Source organism: Diadema antillarum, unplaced genomic scaffold (genome assembly GCF_040938485.1).
Source record: "Diadema antillarum isolate AM-2024a unplaced genomic scaffold, OU_Dant_1.0 seq00000233_RagTag, whole genome shotgun sequence".
Lineage (NCBI taxonomy): Eukaryota > Metazoa > Echinodermata > Echinoidea > Diadematoida > Diadematidae > Diadema > Diadema antillarum.
The window spans coordinates 250,742-267,145 of record NW_027271282.1 but is presented as its reverse complement, the minus strand read 5'-3'; the positions used below and the strand labels follow the sequence as shown (position 1 = coordinate 267,145).

At 38.9% G+C, this 16,404-nt stretch overlaps 1 protein-coding gene across 1 annotated transcript; it reads left to right on the top strand.

The window, feature by feature from the left end:
- Window positions 1-10,226: 10,226 nt before the first annotated feature.
- On the top strand, window positions 10,227-14,549 carry LOC139729274 (nociceptin receptor-like). The gene is made up of 5 exons (XM_071640202.1): window positions 10,227-10,304; window positions 11,500-11,512; window positions 12,197-12,283; window positions 12,671-12,734; window positions 13,676-14,549. Exons 1-5 carry the CDS (start codon window positions 10,227-10,229, stop codon window positions 14,547-14,549), a joined length of 1,116 nt encoding a protein of 371 aa, XP_071496303.1.
- The last annotated feature ends 1,855 nt before the right edge of the window (window positions 14,550-16,404 follow it).

The following is a 16,404-nucleotide window of genomic DNA, read 5'->3' as shown; positions in this document are numbered from 1 at the left end:
GATATGGAGGAAAAAGTTAGTTCAGCACTTTCATTTGATCTTTGACCTTTTAGGCAAAGAAAAGAAAACAAAAACTTTCCAGAGAATCTCTATTAGTTTATACATGCATACACCAAGTGTAAAAAAAAATATCCTGCTTACACTGCATAAACATGACAGAAATAGTAAAATTTTGAAGTGTTGCCCTTGACCTTTGACCACATGAACCCTAAATTGTCTAGATAATCACTGCCAGTCAGTACATGTATGTTCCATGATGATACCCTGAACAATTTTCAAGACTGTACGGAGAAAAAAGCGAAGTTTTAATATTCTTACTTGACCTGTTGACCTTTGATCTTCGACCTCATGACCCTAAACTTTCACCAGAGAATCTTAATTGGCTAATACATGTACCTGGTATACACTAAAAGAAAATATCTTCAGGCATTGCATAGCTATGGTGGAAATAGTGAAATTTTATGTATTTGACCATGACCTTTTGACCTTAGACCTTGAGCATGTGCACCTTAGACCTTGAGCATGTGCACCCAAAAGTTGATAGGCACAACTTCACCCCCTAATACACATACATGCCAAGTTTCATTAGGATACCTCAAAAGGTTTTTTAGTTCCGCTGTCCACAAAATTCATTACGGATGGACGTGCTAACGAGAGTATGCTTGTGTGGCTAGGAGAACAATAGTGGACAATAGATGGCCTTTATTCCGTCAGGCTTGTGTGGCTAAAATTTTTGCTTGTGTGTCTATTTTAACAAAAGGGAGAACAAAGGGGTAGACACACAAGTATATCACCGTAAGCTCGTGCGGAAGGACGGACGGACGACGGACGGACGGACGGACGGACAACCCGAAAACATAATGCCTCCGGCACCACTTCGTGGCGGAGGCATAAAAAGGTGAAAGGGATAGTACAGTATGGGTGGAGATGAGAATTGAACTTTTAACTTTTTGCAAGATACCAAGAAAACACTTATGATACTGTACAGAGCATACGATTTTAAGAGGAATTCAAAGTTTATTTGATGAAAATTGGGTTTGAAATGACTGAAACATCCAAAAACTAGAAAAGTACTCTGAGAGCGCAGACCTCCGCCAAGCATGCAGCTCATTTCCACCACTGATCTTGTTCTTCCATAAAGATGTCAGTGATTTCCACCCATATGTGCTTATAGCATTGTGTGGTGAAAGTCACCCGATTTCCCAATATAGAAGCCTTTGTTCCGTCATAAACCCTCAGCTGCATGGCGCGCCTTGCCCCAGCAGAAACTAGAGCATGCACTTTAGTGCGCGCAGGCAAACCTCAAATATGCGCAGCCTGAACTCCCAAGTTCATTGACCCTACCTGCCAAAATATCAAAAATCCTTCATAAATTCCCCTAAAATTCTCGGATCATTACTAAAAGTTAATCGTTTCTTACTTGTGTCATCCTCAACCTTTCCTGCAAGTTTCATCCCAATCCATTAACTACTTTTTGAGTTATTTTGCACATGGACAAACAAATGAACGAACGAACGAACGAACAAACCAACAAACCAACGGTAACGAAAATATAACCTCCTCCCTTGGCGGAGGTAACAAAGTAAAACAAAGTGATCATAATAAAGTGTGGGTCCCACACTTTAATAGAATCGCTCGTTTTTGGATATCTCAGTCATTTTGAAACCAATTTTCATCAAATAAATGTTGAATTCCTGATAGAATTACATGCTCTTTCATATTTCATAAGAGGTTTCGCATAATTATCTCACCAAAAAATGTTAGAAACCTGAAATTAGGTCTCAACCAAAACTATACAATCCCTTTAAAATTTAGCCTGCCTGTAACTCTATCTGGACATGTGTAACAAAAATGCACATGAACCTGGAGGACAGTAAACACCTCACATAAAACTGCAGTGCACTACAATTATAACCAACACAGTAACAACAAAATTCTTGTTAAAACAAAATGAAAATTCAGGGACCAAATTCATTGCATACCACCTGGGTATCAATTTCTTCGCATACTCTACTGTTCAGTCATAACAAAATTTTGATATTTGATAACAAAAGAAAACCTCCAGTCCTATTAACTTCCTTATGATGGGAGTGCACTGTAGATTGCTGTGGAGAAAAGCATGTTGTAACCAATGACTGCGGGATGGGACAGGTGGGGCTTTTAGATTGTGTGGACACGACAGTGGTCAGGCCGCCTGAAAGTCGATACCAGAGTAATTCAACCATTTTAGATTTCAGTCAACAGTGAGTATAACTCAACAGATTTGGTGACGTCACAATTGTCATGTTAAATACATGCTGTACATGCTGCTCGTCTTCAAGCTGATATCTGGGAGGAAATCCTTTGAAGACACGCTTTGATTCTTTACTTAGCGCTAGACGTGCCAGAAAATCTGGAGCATGCGCAATATCATGAAATGACGTCATCATGTCGCACTCCACGTCCTGGATGAGAAATCTAAAAGTCCCCATTAACACATTGAGGACGAGTCCCAAGTATTCTCGGGTACCGGTAGGGTAAAACCCCCAGTATTCGGTCATTTAAGCTTTCTGCAATATTCTTCACTAAAATGATACATACACTACATCATATCCACAGCAATGTGTGTGAAATATATCAAATTTCTTTAATGGGTCAATCCACGTCAAATCATCCAATTTTCAGAAAAGTTGTCACCCGACCCCCTCCGATTTTCTTTAAAATCGCACCAAATGTTCCCCAAAGTGTCTGACGGAAAATCCCAAAATATTTTGCCCCAAGGTCAAGTGGTTGCTAAGATACAGCCTCACATAGCAACTGGTGCGCATTCAGAAAAATCAGTTAAAAGAAAATTAGGCATTTTTGATTGATTGTGGTGGCATGGATATTTATGCAAAAGTGTTTATTTTCATGAAATTGAGAGAACTTTATAGTCTTTGCAAGAAAAACTGACTGTGACGCGAAATTGACTTTTCGTTAACGTGCACGAGGTCACCGAAAATGGTGTTAAATGTTAATTTCCAAAATTTTGATGCCAATTTAGAGGCTAATATCTTCCACATTTCATCACCTTAGGTTCTAAAATATTTTGCTGTTGAAGGCTTTGACTTGCTCAGTAATTTTGAAAAAAATTGGCGCATTCATGCCCACCGTTTTTACGGAGAGCGCCCTCAAAGTTGACAAAAATGAAAAATGTGCCAAATTCAAGGTCACGGATCACCCTTCGTCCCACCTAGGAATGGCACCAATTTTTGTGTATTGATAGACATTTGCCTATATTATCTTGGGTTACCAAAGAAATTTTGCTCCCGAAATGTTCAATGGCAAATTTACCCTAACAAAAATGGTCGTAAATGGCCAAATTCCCATGTAATATCACATATTGGGTTTAGAGGACATTTCAGATGTCCAGGCTTTCAAGATAAAAAGGCCTAGCCCTGTGATATTTGCAGTAGGGATAGTCTGGTATACATATTTTAGTGATATATACCACAAAACACTTTCATTACATGATAATGACCTTGAAATTTAATCCAAATTTTGATAAACACAATAAATTGCTCCATTTTCCTCATTGCACTGCATACAATATTATGTAATAAGTGTTTTGTAACACTTTTCACAGAGCAATATTTCAAGAATTATGAAAGCTGACAGCCTACCACATTAAGGTTCTAAAGTATTTGTGCTCTTCTTTCAGATTTTGTGTCAATTTGATCATGAATGTTATACCCTTGACCTTGAAGTGCTTCTAAAAATAGCTGTAAATTTGTTTGTGAAACCTACACATGTGACAGGTGTATTATGGCATGTTATACTTGTATATACTTGTGATTCTTTCACAAACACAAAAGCTTTTTATGGTGTAAATGTATATACTGGAATTAATCTATACATGCTTGCAAGATATGTTACAATCAATTACTTTGTTCTGATAATGACCCTCGATTTATGACCTTCAAAATCATGAGAAATGCCTATTCCTCTCCATAAAGACCTGTATTTAAGTACCTAATAATAGTTGATAATTATGGACATTGCGCCCAACATAATAAGACTCTTATTCTAGCCTGTGAAACGCACATTAAAAGGACTGAGAGTCTTCTTTTTGGGGTTTTGTTCTGTACCTTATGAAAACTTCCCAAATCATTTCAATTCTTATGTATTTTCTTGTTTTTGGAATTTCTTATGTATTTCTTTGTTTTTCTATTTTCTACATCATAACCATGCTTTTTTTATTGGAAATTGTCACAGCCCACTTCTCTAACATAACTACAATAGAATTAATCAATCAAAGTGATAGATAGTAAAAATGGTCAAGTTTTTATGAGTTTCACCACAAAGCACTGTTTTCCATAGGAAATGCACACAAAATCACAAGATATTACTGTCCCCTTTTTTTATTGAAATTGAGGGTCATTGTCGGAACAAAGTAATTAATTGTAACATATCTTGCAAGCATGTATAGATTAATTCCAGTATATACATTTACACCATAAAAAGCTTTTGTGTTTGTGAAAGAATCACAAGTATAGCATGCCATAATACACCTGTCATGTGTGTAGGTTTGTAGTTAACAAATTTACAGCTATTTTTAGAAGCACTTCAAGGTCAAGGGTATAACATTCATGATCAAATTGACACAAAATCTGAAAGAAGAGCACAAATACTTTAGAACCTTAATGTGGTAGGCTGTCAGCTTTCATAATTCTTGAAATATTGCTCTGTGAAAAGTGTTACAAAACAAGTATTACATAATATTGTATGCAGTGCAATGAGGAAAATGGAGCAATTTATTGTTTTTATCAAAATTTGGATTAAATTTCAAGGTCATTATCATGTAATGAAAGAGTTTTATGGTATATATTACTAAAATATGTATAACAGACTATCCCTACTGCAAATATCACAGGGCTAGGCCTTTTTATCTTGAAAGCCTGGACATTTGAAATGTCCTCTAAACCCAATATGTGATATTACATGGGAATTTGGCCATTTACAACCATTTTTGGTAGGGTAAATTTGCCATTGAACATTTCGGGAGCAAAATTTCTTTGGTAACCCAAGATAATATAGGTAAATGTCTATCAATACACAAAAATTGGTGCCATTCCTAGGTGGGACGAAGGGTGATCCATGACCTTGAATTTGGCACATTTTTCATTTTTGTCAACTTTGAGGGCGCTCTCCGTAAAAACGGTGGGCATGAATGCGCCGATTTTTTTCAAAATTACTGAGCAAGTCAAAGCCTTCAACAGCATAATATTTTAGAACCTAAGGTGATGAAATGTGGAAGATATTAGCCTCTAAATTGGCATCAAAATTTTGGAAATTAACATTTAACACCATTTTCGGTGACCTCGTGCACGTTAACGAAAAGTCAATATCGCGTCACAGTCAGTTTTTCTTGCAAAGACTATAAAGTTCTCTCAATTTCCATAAAATGAACGCTTTTGCATAAATACCCATGCCACCACAATCAATCAAAAATGCCTAATTTTCTTTTAACTAATTTTTCTGAATGCGCACCAGTTGCTATGTGAGGCTGTATCTTAGCAACCAATTGACCTTGGGGCAAAATATTTTGGGATTTTCCGTCATACACTTTGGGGAACATTTGGTGCGATTTTAAAGAAAATCGGAGGGGGTCGGGTGACAAGCACTGGATGATTTGACATGGATTGACCCTAATCTCAGTTTTCATTTTGTTAAATATCTCACAGAATTTCACAAACTCCCAAAATACATCACCTTGAAAATCCCCCAGAATATGATCACCGCGATCAGAATTTGGTCACGTGATATGCGCGTTCAAAGTCAATGCATGTTCAAGACAGCTGAAAAATGCGCCGCGCAATACCTTGTTGACGCAAACTTATGGCCAATGGAGGATTTTCCTATGAGAGGCCTAAATTTAGTAAGGACTGTCTCAAGTATTCCCTCTACGCTCGCACTATACCGGAGTGGAACCTACTACCACTGTACCAGATAGTGTGAAGATGGCCCACAACCTTGACAAGTTTACAGCAGACCTATCCAATATAGGCCCTGGCATGGCCCTAGGCCTAGTAGTACTATAGTAGATGTTCACAGCTCATACATTGTAACACAAAATTCAAAAAGCTCACTTCAAAATTTAATTGTTGCTGCTGCCAAATGTCTTTGACCACTGAACCGTGATAGTCCACCAGGGCGTTGTGTGCAGCATACAACCAGAACCAGAACCTAGTATAATGTAGTCTAGTAACTTCCGATTTGAGCAAAGATTTGCAGTTCTTTTATTTTTAATAGTTTCGTTCCTTCATTTGCAATATATGGGACTATTGCAATCCATAACTTTTACACATTGTCATTAGCGTACCGTAAGGAGTAAGACCCTTTAATCATTCTACTCTTCGTGTCTTCAGTGAACTCTGAGGCTGCAAATGCTTCATTATTTGGCAGTTCAAGTTTTGTAATGAATAATTTACTTACGAATTTCAACTACACTCTAGTACTCTGGTGATGTCCTCTTCATCGCGCATCGGTCACGGGGCCGGAGGAGCGTGTCGATAAGTACATATGTGTGTACAACATGCAACAGTGCACGAAACTACCGGCACGCACGTAGGCGGCGCCACAGTATGTTCATATCATCAAATTGCCCGCGCCGAAGGTGAGGGCGACATCATGTTGCTGATCTGGTGGTTCAAAAGGGCAATACCCGCGACGGGCCCCTGGACAATTATCCCGGACCCTTCCCCTGACCCTAACCCTAATCCTGATCCTGAACCTAATCCTAACCCAAACTCCAACCCTAAACCTAACCCTAGCTAGCCCTAATCGTTACCGGTACTCTTGCCTTTATCACTTAACCAGGATTTAGCCGGGGGTATTGTGGGGGGGGGGGGGGGGGTAGATCTAGATGGAGCCAGCTTATTGTGTTGCTGATCTTGTGGTTCTAGGGCAATATACCTGGACAATTACCGCGGACCCTTCCCCTTCCCCTAACCCTAATTTGATCCTGAACCTAATCATAACCCTAACCCAAACTCCAACCCTAAACCTTACCTTAGGCCAAATCTTTACTCTCACCTTATCACTAACCACAGGATTTCGCCGGGATTATTGTCCCGGGGGAGGGGGGGGGGGGGGGGGGGGGAGGGGAGGTACACATTCGTATAAAAATGCCCTGATACGGATCTGGTTTATTGTTGCCACAATGTAGGAGAGAAAAGTGAGATGCTGTCTTTCATTTTCTGCTTAGTTTACTTTTTCTGTTTTTGTTTTTCGTTTACTTGATTTTTGCTTCATACGGCACCTGTTTTCTATTTTACTTCATCTGTACACATTAGGCCTATGTCCTGTAAAATGAACCTTTCGGTTCATGCGTCATTAGGGTATCAACTACAACTTTGCTGGACCCATGATGATGATGATAATGATAATAACAATATACGTAATAGTAGTAGTAGTAGTAGTAGTAGTAGTAAGTATATAGTAGTAGTAGTAGTATAGCAGTAGAAGTAATAGTAGCAGAAGTAGCAGTATAGTAGTATAGTAGTAATGGTAGTAGTAGTAGTTGTTGTTGTATTAGTTGTAGCACTAGTAGTCTATAGTCGTATAGTAGTAGTAGCAGTAGCAGTATAGTAGTGGTAGTACATGTAGTGGTAGTAAATAGCGCGTAGGAGTAGCAGTGGTAGTAGTCACATAGTAGTATATAGTAGTTGTTGTTGTAGTAGTAGTAGGCCCTAGTAATAATAATGATAATGATAATAATAATAGGCCTATAGTGGCTATTTGTACAGCGCACAAGTCCACCTTTAGGTGCTCATCGCGCTTCCAAAATGAAAACAAATATTAATGTATACACGTACAAACATGACAAATTCCTTTCCATTCAATTCAATTCAATTCCATTCAATTCAATTCAATTCAATTCAATTCATTTATTTTCATTCTTCTTTTTCCAACAAAACTTAACACATAATAGATCTGGAATTACATCATAAACATAAACATTCGACTTTGCAAAAGATAAATGATACAGATAAACAAAAGAATGCATACAGGCAAAAAAAGTACAAAGTTATGCTTCAGTTGAGAAAAACAAACACATACCAGATAAGGAGCACAACTTTTCTGAACATCATAGATCGCAGTTATGTATAGTCTTCAATGTGAGAGGAACACTGGTACGTTTTCAGATTTGATTTGAATGTTTTTGTAGATGACAATATTGGAGTAACTGACTCATATTCCGCAACAGTTTTGGTCCCATATCAATAACGCAGAAAGCACTATCCCCCGTTTATGTTTTATTCTTGGTGTTTCACTGAAGTACAGTGCATCAGCTAGCTGATAACATTATTTTGTACTAGCCGATAACATTATTTTGTATACTTCGTGTCAGGTTGTAGTTGGGAATAGAGTCACGCAGTAATGCGGGGGAAAGAGAGTGAACTAAATATAATGATAACAGAATCTTACTAAATAGGCACGTTTTCATTTTTCAATTGGCAGCCTAGTGAAGAAATGGTCACAATTATTATGACATAAGACTTTTGCGGCAGAATTTTGCAACCGTTTTTGTGACATTTTTCTTCCTCTCCAATTTCCTCTCCACATCTTGTCCAACCCAAATCCCTGACAACTATAGTATGAATTTACACTTATCCGAAGTCATTACTTTGGCACATTCTGTGGTGACAATACATGGCGCTCTACTATTTCATCTGGTTTCATTTTGTCGATAGAATAGCATTTACCACGTGATTCTGCAATAAGATATCATAAAAAGTAAACAACAATACTTTTTTTTTTGCCCAGTATATAATGATGTATAGTGCACATACTCAGTTCTAAAACTGGTGATTATTTCGACATATCCTCACTTCTCGGGCATGCAGTCATAACCAGTGACCACTGCGACTTGCTCGGACATAGAGCTTTCATATTATAGGGAAACGATATTGATATCGTTTTAGTTGTAGTTTTTTTTCGTTCAACTCACTAAGTTCATGTTTTGTCTTATCCTCATTGTAATGCACCAACTATAAAACGCATTAACGGTTGAAAAATACTGGACTATCATTACAAGGAAAAGTGAAGAAATTGACGGGAGGTATGATAACACGCACGAGGGTGCTCACAGGCAAAGAAATGATAGGCCTATACTCTTCCACTCCAAACATAATTCTCGTATAACAATACCATTTTCACCACTCCCATTATCTAATGTTCAATCTATGCGCTTTAAGGACATCTGAAGGAGAAGAGACGAAGAAAATTGCTATATTTTACAGTTAATGATTGCTCTCACTTGCTTCAGGCCTACTTAAAAACAAACAAACAAACAAACAAACAAACAAACAAACAAACAAACAAACAAATAAACAAACAAATACACGCCTTTCTGCTCTACCACTATACTAAACCGCAATTATCCTTTCCCGGAGGTACGGGAAGGTTGTCGCTATACCTATTATGTACACAAATGCATTCTCATTTCTTTTTTTCTCTTTTTTTTTTCATCGTTGAACTTTCTCGTTCTCTAAATGAGTGATGCAGCGTTTGATTGTGTTCGCGAAAAAGATTCGAAAAATAAAATTCGTAACGTATACTCTCACCTCAAAGGCCCAGGCTCAGACCTATATCCGTATGTATACTAAGTCTATGCATGCTGTCAGATCATGTTCGTCAGAACCTCCATTTCCTGGTACTGTTTGTATGATTTTATTCGCTACGTATCAATCATCGTTGAGAACGTGCACGTTCGAATACGGTAAGTCATTTTAAAGAGAGGTTGCCACTACAACTTGGGCGTTGCCTATATGGATCTTGAATGTTCATTTATATTCGTGGTTTGACGTTTCGTCTCTGACTATTTTCTGTGACAAATTATGAAATGGATCTCACCCAAGAAGACAAAGAACACGGAACCAGCATATAAGAGTTGGTATATAGGCCTATTGTGTACTATAATCATAATTATATTTATATCACTACTCAGAATTACTTGCATAATAGGGTATACGAACAAATTGATTAACAGAGATATGCCCGCTAAATCACAAGTTTCATGGTTAAACCAAGTTTCAGGTTTGGAAAAAAGCGAATTTGACTTTTATAGACCGATCATTGGAGAGCATCTACGTCATCTTACTTGCATAATGACTTTCGTTATATAGGCCCTCCTATACTTTGTAACTAAGTATATTATTATCGTGTAGAGCACGCAGTAAACACAGTGATTACGTACCGTAACTATGTTGTTCGAGGCCTATGGTGAGTACATCAAAGTCCGCCGGTGTTCGTTCCTGTTTAAGAAGATTTCACCACTGCAGGTAGGATTACGCCTTTCTCCTGTCCTGCCATAAGGCCTACCAGCTTTACAATTCTACAGCTTTGCATTATAACCTCTATAGTTTGTCTGAGTTGTTAACCCAGTAGTCACTGAAATGCCCGAAACCGTCCGTCCGTTTTTTAATAGTTTTGTGCTTGCTTTGTGCTTATACAATAGCATACTTCAATAATTATTATTCTAAGTATAACATACAATAATTCTTTAGGACCTATGGTATGTCAGCGTGTCGATACAAAAATGTGCTTACAATTATCTGCGCAGACTGTCCAAGAGTTAGATCTTTATTCTTACTTTTAATTCTTTTATTTTAAAAAAAGCTGACATGCAACAACAAAAAAAAAGTGTCGAGGTGGTTTTTTATATATATTTACCGTGTACTATGTCTCATGTGGGGAATGTAAAGCACTACCGTATATGTATGATAGCAAGCGGAGACGTATCATAAAACCACCTCGTTTCTTAAACTTTATGCCCCAGATCGGAAACACGAGAAAATCATCAGATGCATCGAGAATCATTTCTAAACATCAACAAAAACGAACGATATGCTATCAATATATATATATATATCATATGGATCTAGACAGAAAAATGAATAACAGCGGACTGTTTTGGATCATGGTTTACAATGGCGATTGCAAAGATCTAGAGAAGCAATGAACACACGAGTATCGTGTAACACGCCAATCACGGCATCTGGTTCATTTTTTTTTAAATACAACCAAAAACAAACAAAACAAACAATATAAACAATGTACAAATGACCAGCCTATATCAATAAAAAGGGCTCAGTAAACGAGTCAACTTCAACTATCTGCCATAATGGAAATTGGAATAACGGCATCTGATTCTGCTGAATAGTTTCAGCACTGAATTGCACTGACTTAGGATCCAGATTGCATGCATGAGTTGTGCTGCGTCGGAAAGATTGTTGCCCTTCGATTATAAAGAAAGAACAATCCCTGGTAGCAGAATGCGACGTTATATAATCAGTAGAATACTCTTTCCCATCAACTTCAGGCGTGTGATGCCTCCTTGGGAATAGTCCCATGCGCAAGCCACGTTTACCCGTGGTCGGTCTTTTTATACGGTTAATAGACCGTAGAGTTCCTTACCAAGCTCGTAACGTTCTGAAGCAACCTATGACCCTCATTCATTGTTTGCATTCCCTGTAGCTCCTTGCTGGAGGTAGGGCCGATGTCATAACCAATCTTGCAATTTCCTCGTATATATTTGACAGCTACACCCGGCTTTATATTTGAATGTTGAGGCTCTACTCTACGTTCTCGGTTCGAGAGAACACATAAGACGATATTACAGTCAAATTACCAACCGACCTCGCGTGGACCTGTCTGCTTACCTGGAACCAAAGTCTTGGGATTCCGGCCCTTACCACTTGGATATGATTATTGTCCTTTTGATGCAAGTAGTGGCGACGAGTTTAGAAATGTGATCGAGAAGAAACATTTCATGCGATGAAACCCTATCAGATTTCTTCAGGTAATTTTCGTTTGTTTTCTAATGAAACGTCTCCATTTGTGGATTTTTTTTTTTTGCATGTATGTATAGGTCTATACTACTTATCGCTCTCACATACCGACAACGATATGTTGAGGCCTAATTCTAAGGCATTCTCATAATATCTCATACAATGATTTTCATGTCAATAAAATCATTCGATGTATAGCATTGGCGGAAAACTTGTAAATTTGTGGTGTTCATGTTCAAACAGAGAATGGACTTGCGTTGAACATCGGTGATAGCAATGGCCCGGACATTCTACGCTTGGGGAAACATCCATCTTATTGTTTTCATTGAATGTATTCTGTTAAAACTCGTTTCTGCCTGCGTTTCTCCTCCTTTCTCCGAGAGCCTTCAATGCCCCGAAACTCGATTCTTTTAGCAGGTCGACGGAGAACGGACAGGTTGGTAACCCACCCAAGGAAAAGCAGTCAAGCGGTATAAAAGTGCCACTATCAAGTGCACGTTCCATCGAACAATGCATAATATCGATCGGGTGTGAGGTGTGAATAGAGAACGTACGCTGATGGGCTAGCCAATTCTTTTGGTAGCTATAAGAAGGGCGCCCGAATGAGGTCAGCAAAAGTCAAAATATCTAGTGAGCTTTAAGCTTGATAGCTATGTGTGTCTTCTTACGACTTTTACAGCAAAAACTGACCCTGCTTCGTTGGAAAAAAGGAGTTGACACGGAAAGAAAACAGAGTATTGTTACAATAAACTCTAATTTCTTGATCAAAGTCATTTTGGGGACAGCATAACACAAATTATAAGCATGAATGCAGGGACTGTGTCTACTTTCGGGACCTTGTATATCCTGTACATCAGGTTTCAGTATATCAGTTGGCACCACGGGAACCCACCATTGCCAAATGCTAGGTTTTCCTGTCAGGTACATGTGTTGGCAAGCTTCATTTATAAGATTTAATAGAGTGTCACTAATTCACAGATGCTTTTCTGATTAAATAAAAAACCAACATGCCTGCAGTTTAGTAATGTCTCAGCTTTTACTGGCTGAGCTTTTTCTGCTCATGCGCAATGTGGAGCTACGACATGCATGGCTTATTGGCACGACGTCCTATACGTAAAATTGTCTTCTCGGAATGAATGTTCATTCTAGTGAAAGGCAGTAATCTATGAATACGATGCGGGAGACGAGCGACTTGGTATACCCGTATGTTGTTTTTTAGAACAACATACGGGTATAGGGCTACGTTATGTCATTTACGGCGAACACATTGGCGAAAGCAGGCTTATGCCTGTGTGTGTGTGTGGGGGGGGGGGGGGGGTGGGACTGGGGGCTAGGGGCTAGGGGCTAGGTGCATTGGTAGTGGTAAGGAATAATCATGGCTGTCAGTGTGGAATACTTAATATTGAGACTTTTTAAAAGTGACAGTTTTCTTATGAATTAATTTCTACAGGTAGACTGATATCAAGTGGACAGACGAAGCTATTAAACTTTGCATAGAGAAGTGGAAATTGTGGTTAAGTTCTCCTGCAACTTTGGATGTAACATACAGACTGCCCAGCCAATGTGAGTGCCACCATTAATGACGTTGATAAAGCGTTCTGTAGCATGGGCTCTACAGAAGTAACCCCTGTTGATCATACAATCAGGAATGCTCTTCAATTCAACACTGATCGAGAAATATGGACTTCATCATCCGTGTTGGATTTTAGTGGATGCGAAGAGACAAACTCATCAACCAATCATGGAAATGCCGCTACGGGAGACTGGTCCTTTACTCGTGTCGTTCCTTCTTTCTACTCGCAGCTCTTTTCGTCACTTCTGGGCATTATTGGCAATTGCCTTGTCCTATTTGTCACAACCAGACGCCAGCGAGACAAGCGTTCCGTCGTCTCCCTTGTGGCATCTCTCGCTGTAGCCGATCTGATGACGTCTTTTACTCTCCTACCCTTTCCCGTCGCCAATACTATGCCTCAGAATTGGGTTGGTCAGTTATACTGCAAGGCAGTAAAGTCACACTCCTTCTTGTGGACAACGATTGTTGCGTCAATATTTACCCTAGCAACCATGTCCGTCGACAGATATTTAGCTATATGTCGTCCAATCATTTACAAACGCCTAATGACTACAGGACGCGTGCGATGCTCCATCGTGGCCATTTGGTTAACTTCTATGCTAATCAACGTCGATAACATGGTGGTATTTCGTGTGGACGAATACTGCAAGTGCGGGGTTCATTACTCTTCAATGCGCCTCATGGCGACTTATGGCGTCATCGTATTTTTGGTGCAGTTTATCGCTCCTACGGTCATTATGCTCGTCACTCACTTCTTGACCGCGCGCTCTCTCGACGTAGAATTGGCGCGCTTTGACAGTAGACCAAAGAATCGAAGGATCACTTGCGGGCCAACAGCTAGGCTCCTCCTGGCCAGAAAGCGCAACACGACATCCCTCTTGATCATCGTCCTGACTTTCATTGTTTGTTGGGGACCCCATCAGATCAGTTTTTTATTGTTCAACTTAGGAATGCTTTCTCCTACATTCCTTTCGAGCGAAGTCCACGAGTATTTTGTCATACTGGCTTTTTTCAACTCCTGCGTCAACCCGCTGATTTACACCATACGTTACCCGAAATTCAGGGCTATGCTGACATCGAAGATACCTTTTCCAGCCCGCGAGAGACGGAGTGCTCGGCTACCAGCTGTTTGCACTCACGTAACTTGTAAGATCGAAAGATAGCGATATAATAATGACTGTAAAACTCAGCTTTCTATTGTAGAGCTCATTCTTTCCAGTTAAATGAAGCGCGACGGTCCTTATTTTGACTGTTTTGTTTTTCTTTATGATTCACCAAGGTGCATAATGTGAAAGCAATGTTTTGACGAAACCTGTTTTGTGACAAATTTGTGGCAGTTGACTGAAATAATGCATTAGCTGAATGGGCGCCACCACCGTACTCTGCCATACACGGTATATTGTACACGCCGTATATTCTCCGGTCTGCAAAAAGTTGTTTCATTTTTCTTTTTCAAAGGAGCTTCTTCGTCTGCAATCTATACATGTGAACATGATCTACACCGAGCGTGCTATCAGTACAATTTCAATGTGTTTCCTGTCATCAAGAATTATGATTTTCATAAGTATGTTTATTTAAAGCTGAAAGAACGAATTATTCCTAGAATATTCAGAGCAGCAGCGGATTCCTAAGTGAGTTGTCATTGCCATATTTTCACTCATGCTCTTATGCATGTGAAGCAAAACATTAGAAGAGGGCAAGTCAGTAAGAAAAGTCAAATCTAAACAGTATTGTCACACTCTGGATTTATCTTTTGAGAGCGGACATTACTCGATACCGGTGGTACTCTGTCAGGTGTGAATGGTGAGGACACGTCGTTGATGGCATAGGAATAGTGGAGACAGTAATTATATACGTACAATAAACTTCCTACCCACAATGATCGTTATAGTTTTCGGTGTTCAACCGTTTAAAACTCATTGAATCCATGTTTTATTTACTGGTTTACTATACTTATGATAACATAATGATTATTACAAGTCATGTACTAAAGTACATCATAGCTACAAAAATGAATCATGAGTGGCGGGTGCATGTAATGACGTGTCAGATATTCGCCATTTATCATTACGTATGTCTTGATTATTGTTTTTCATGGTCAATGTAGCAGCCAAAAGCAGGTGAGAGACAGGGAAATGTCGCTACAACACTCTCAGCCAGTTACTCAATCTGATTTTAAATTCCATCTCCATAATCTTCCTCCCCATAAGTTCCCATTTTGTGTCACTTTTATCAATCTATATTCATACTTTGTACTTGTACGTCTCGGTGTTCAGACGATTTCGGCAAATAAAATGAAACTAATTGGAAATCGCATGATCCTGTTAAAACAGTCTGATCATGATTGTGCATATACGTGCAATCCATCTCCCTGACAGTTTACCACGTTACTAACTTTTAAAAAACTTTCAAAGAATAAACATTCTAGTAGGCCTAATTTCATAAGTTCAGATTGGTACAAGTTGATTGAAAAAGGGATATTTGGTACATGAAGTTTATGGAATTTTCAATTATGTTTTCAATCAAGAGGCAGCGATAGCGCGTTATTGGTTTTGAAAACATTCATACAAAGTTGTACCGTAATTGCTGAGGTGAAGGTTTGAATACCCCATGAATCCCCGTTAGTTTGAGGTAAATGTATCATCAAAATCATACTTTCTAGTAATTTTCTGGTAACTTTCTAATTTCTTGTTACTCTGTATACTCCCGAACCCTTACACTTGTGTACATTTATCACGCCTCTTTACCTTATTTAAACAGCCATTATTTGAATTACGGACTACGACTCTTTTCTTTCTCTCGTCAGAAGTGTGAAATTAGTGCAGATCTCCAGTAGGGGTGATTTGTGGGGCGATGGCGTCATCAACTCATGAATATTTATGATCGTGTTGCTCTATCTTATCTCCGTATTTCACGAAAACCTGTGAACAAATGAAGCTAAATAACTTTCTCGTTCTAATGGTATTTGCTTAACTTATTTCACTCTTTATATTGTGCAGGTGTAGATACGGTCAACTT

Bases quoted from the DNA above. Each gene is read 5' to 3' on its own strand.
- LOC139729274 (XM_071640202.1), top strand. From the start codon at position 10,227: ATGTTGTTCGAGGCCTATGGTGAGTACATCAAAGTCCGCCGGTGTTCG. The intron at 12,284-12,670 runs GTATAAAAGTGC...CCTGTACATCAG, and splicing joins CAAGGAAAAGCAGTCAAGCG to GTTTCAGTATATCAGTTGGC. The intron at 12,735-13,675 runs GTACATGTGTTG...TGTCACAACCAG, and splicing joins ATGCTAGGTTTTCCTGTCAG to ACGCCAGCGAGACAAGCGTT.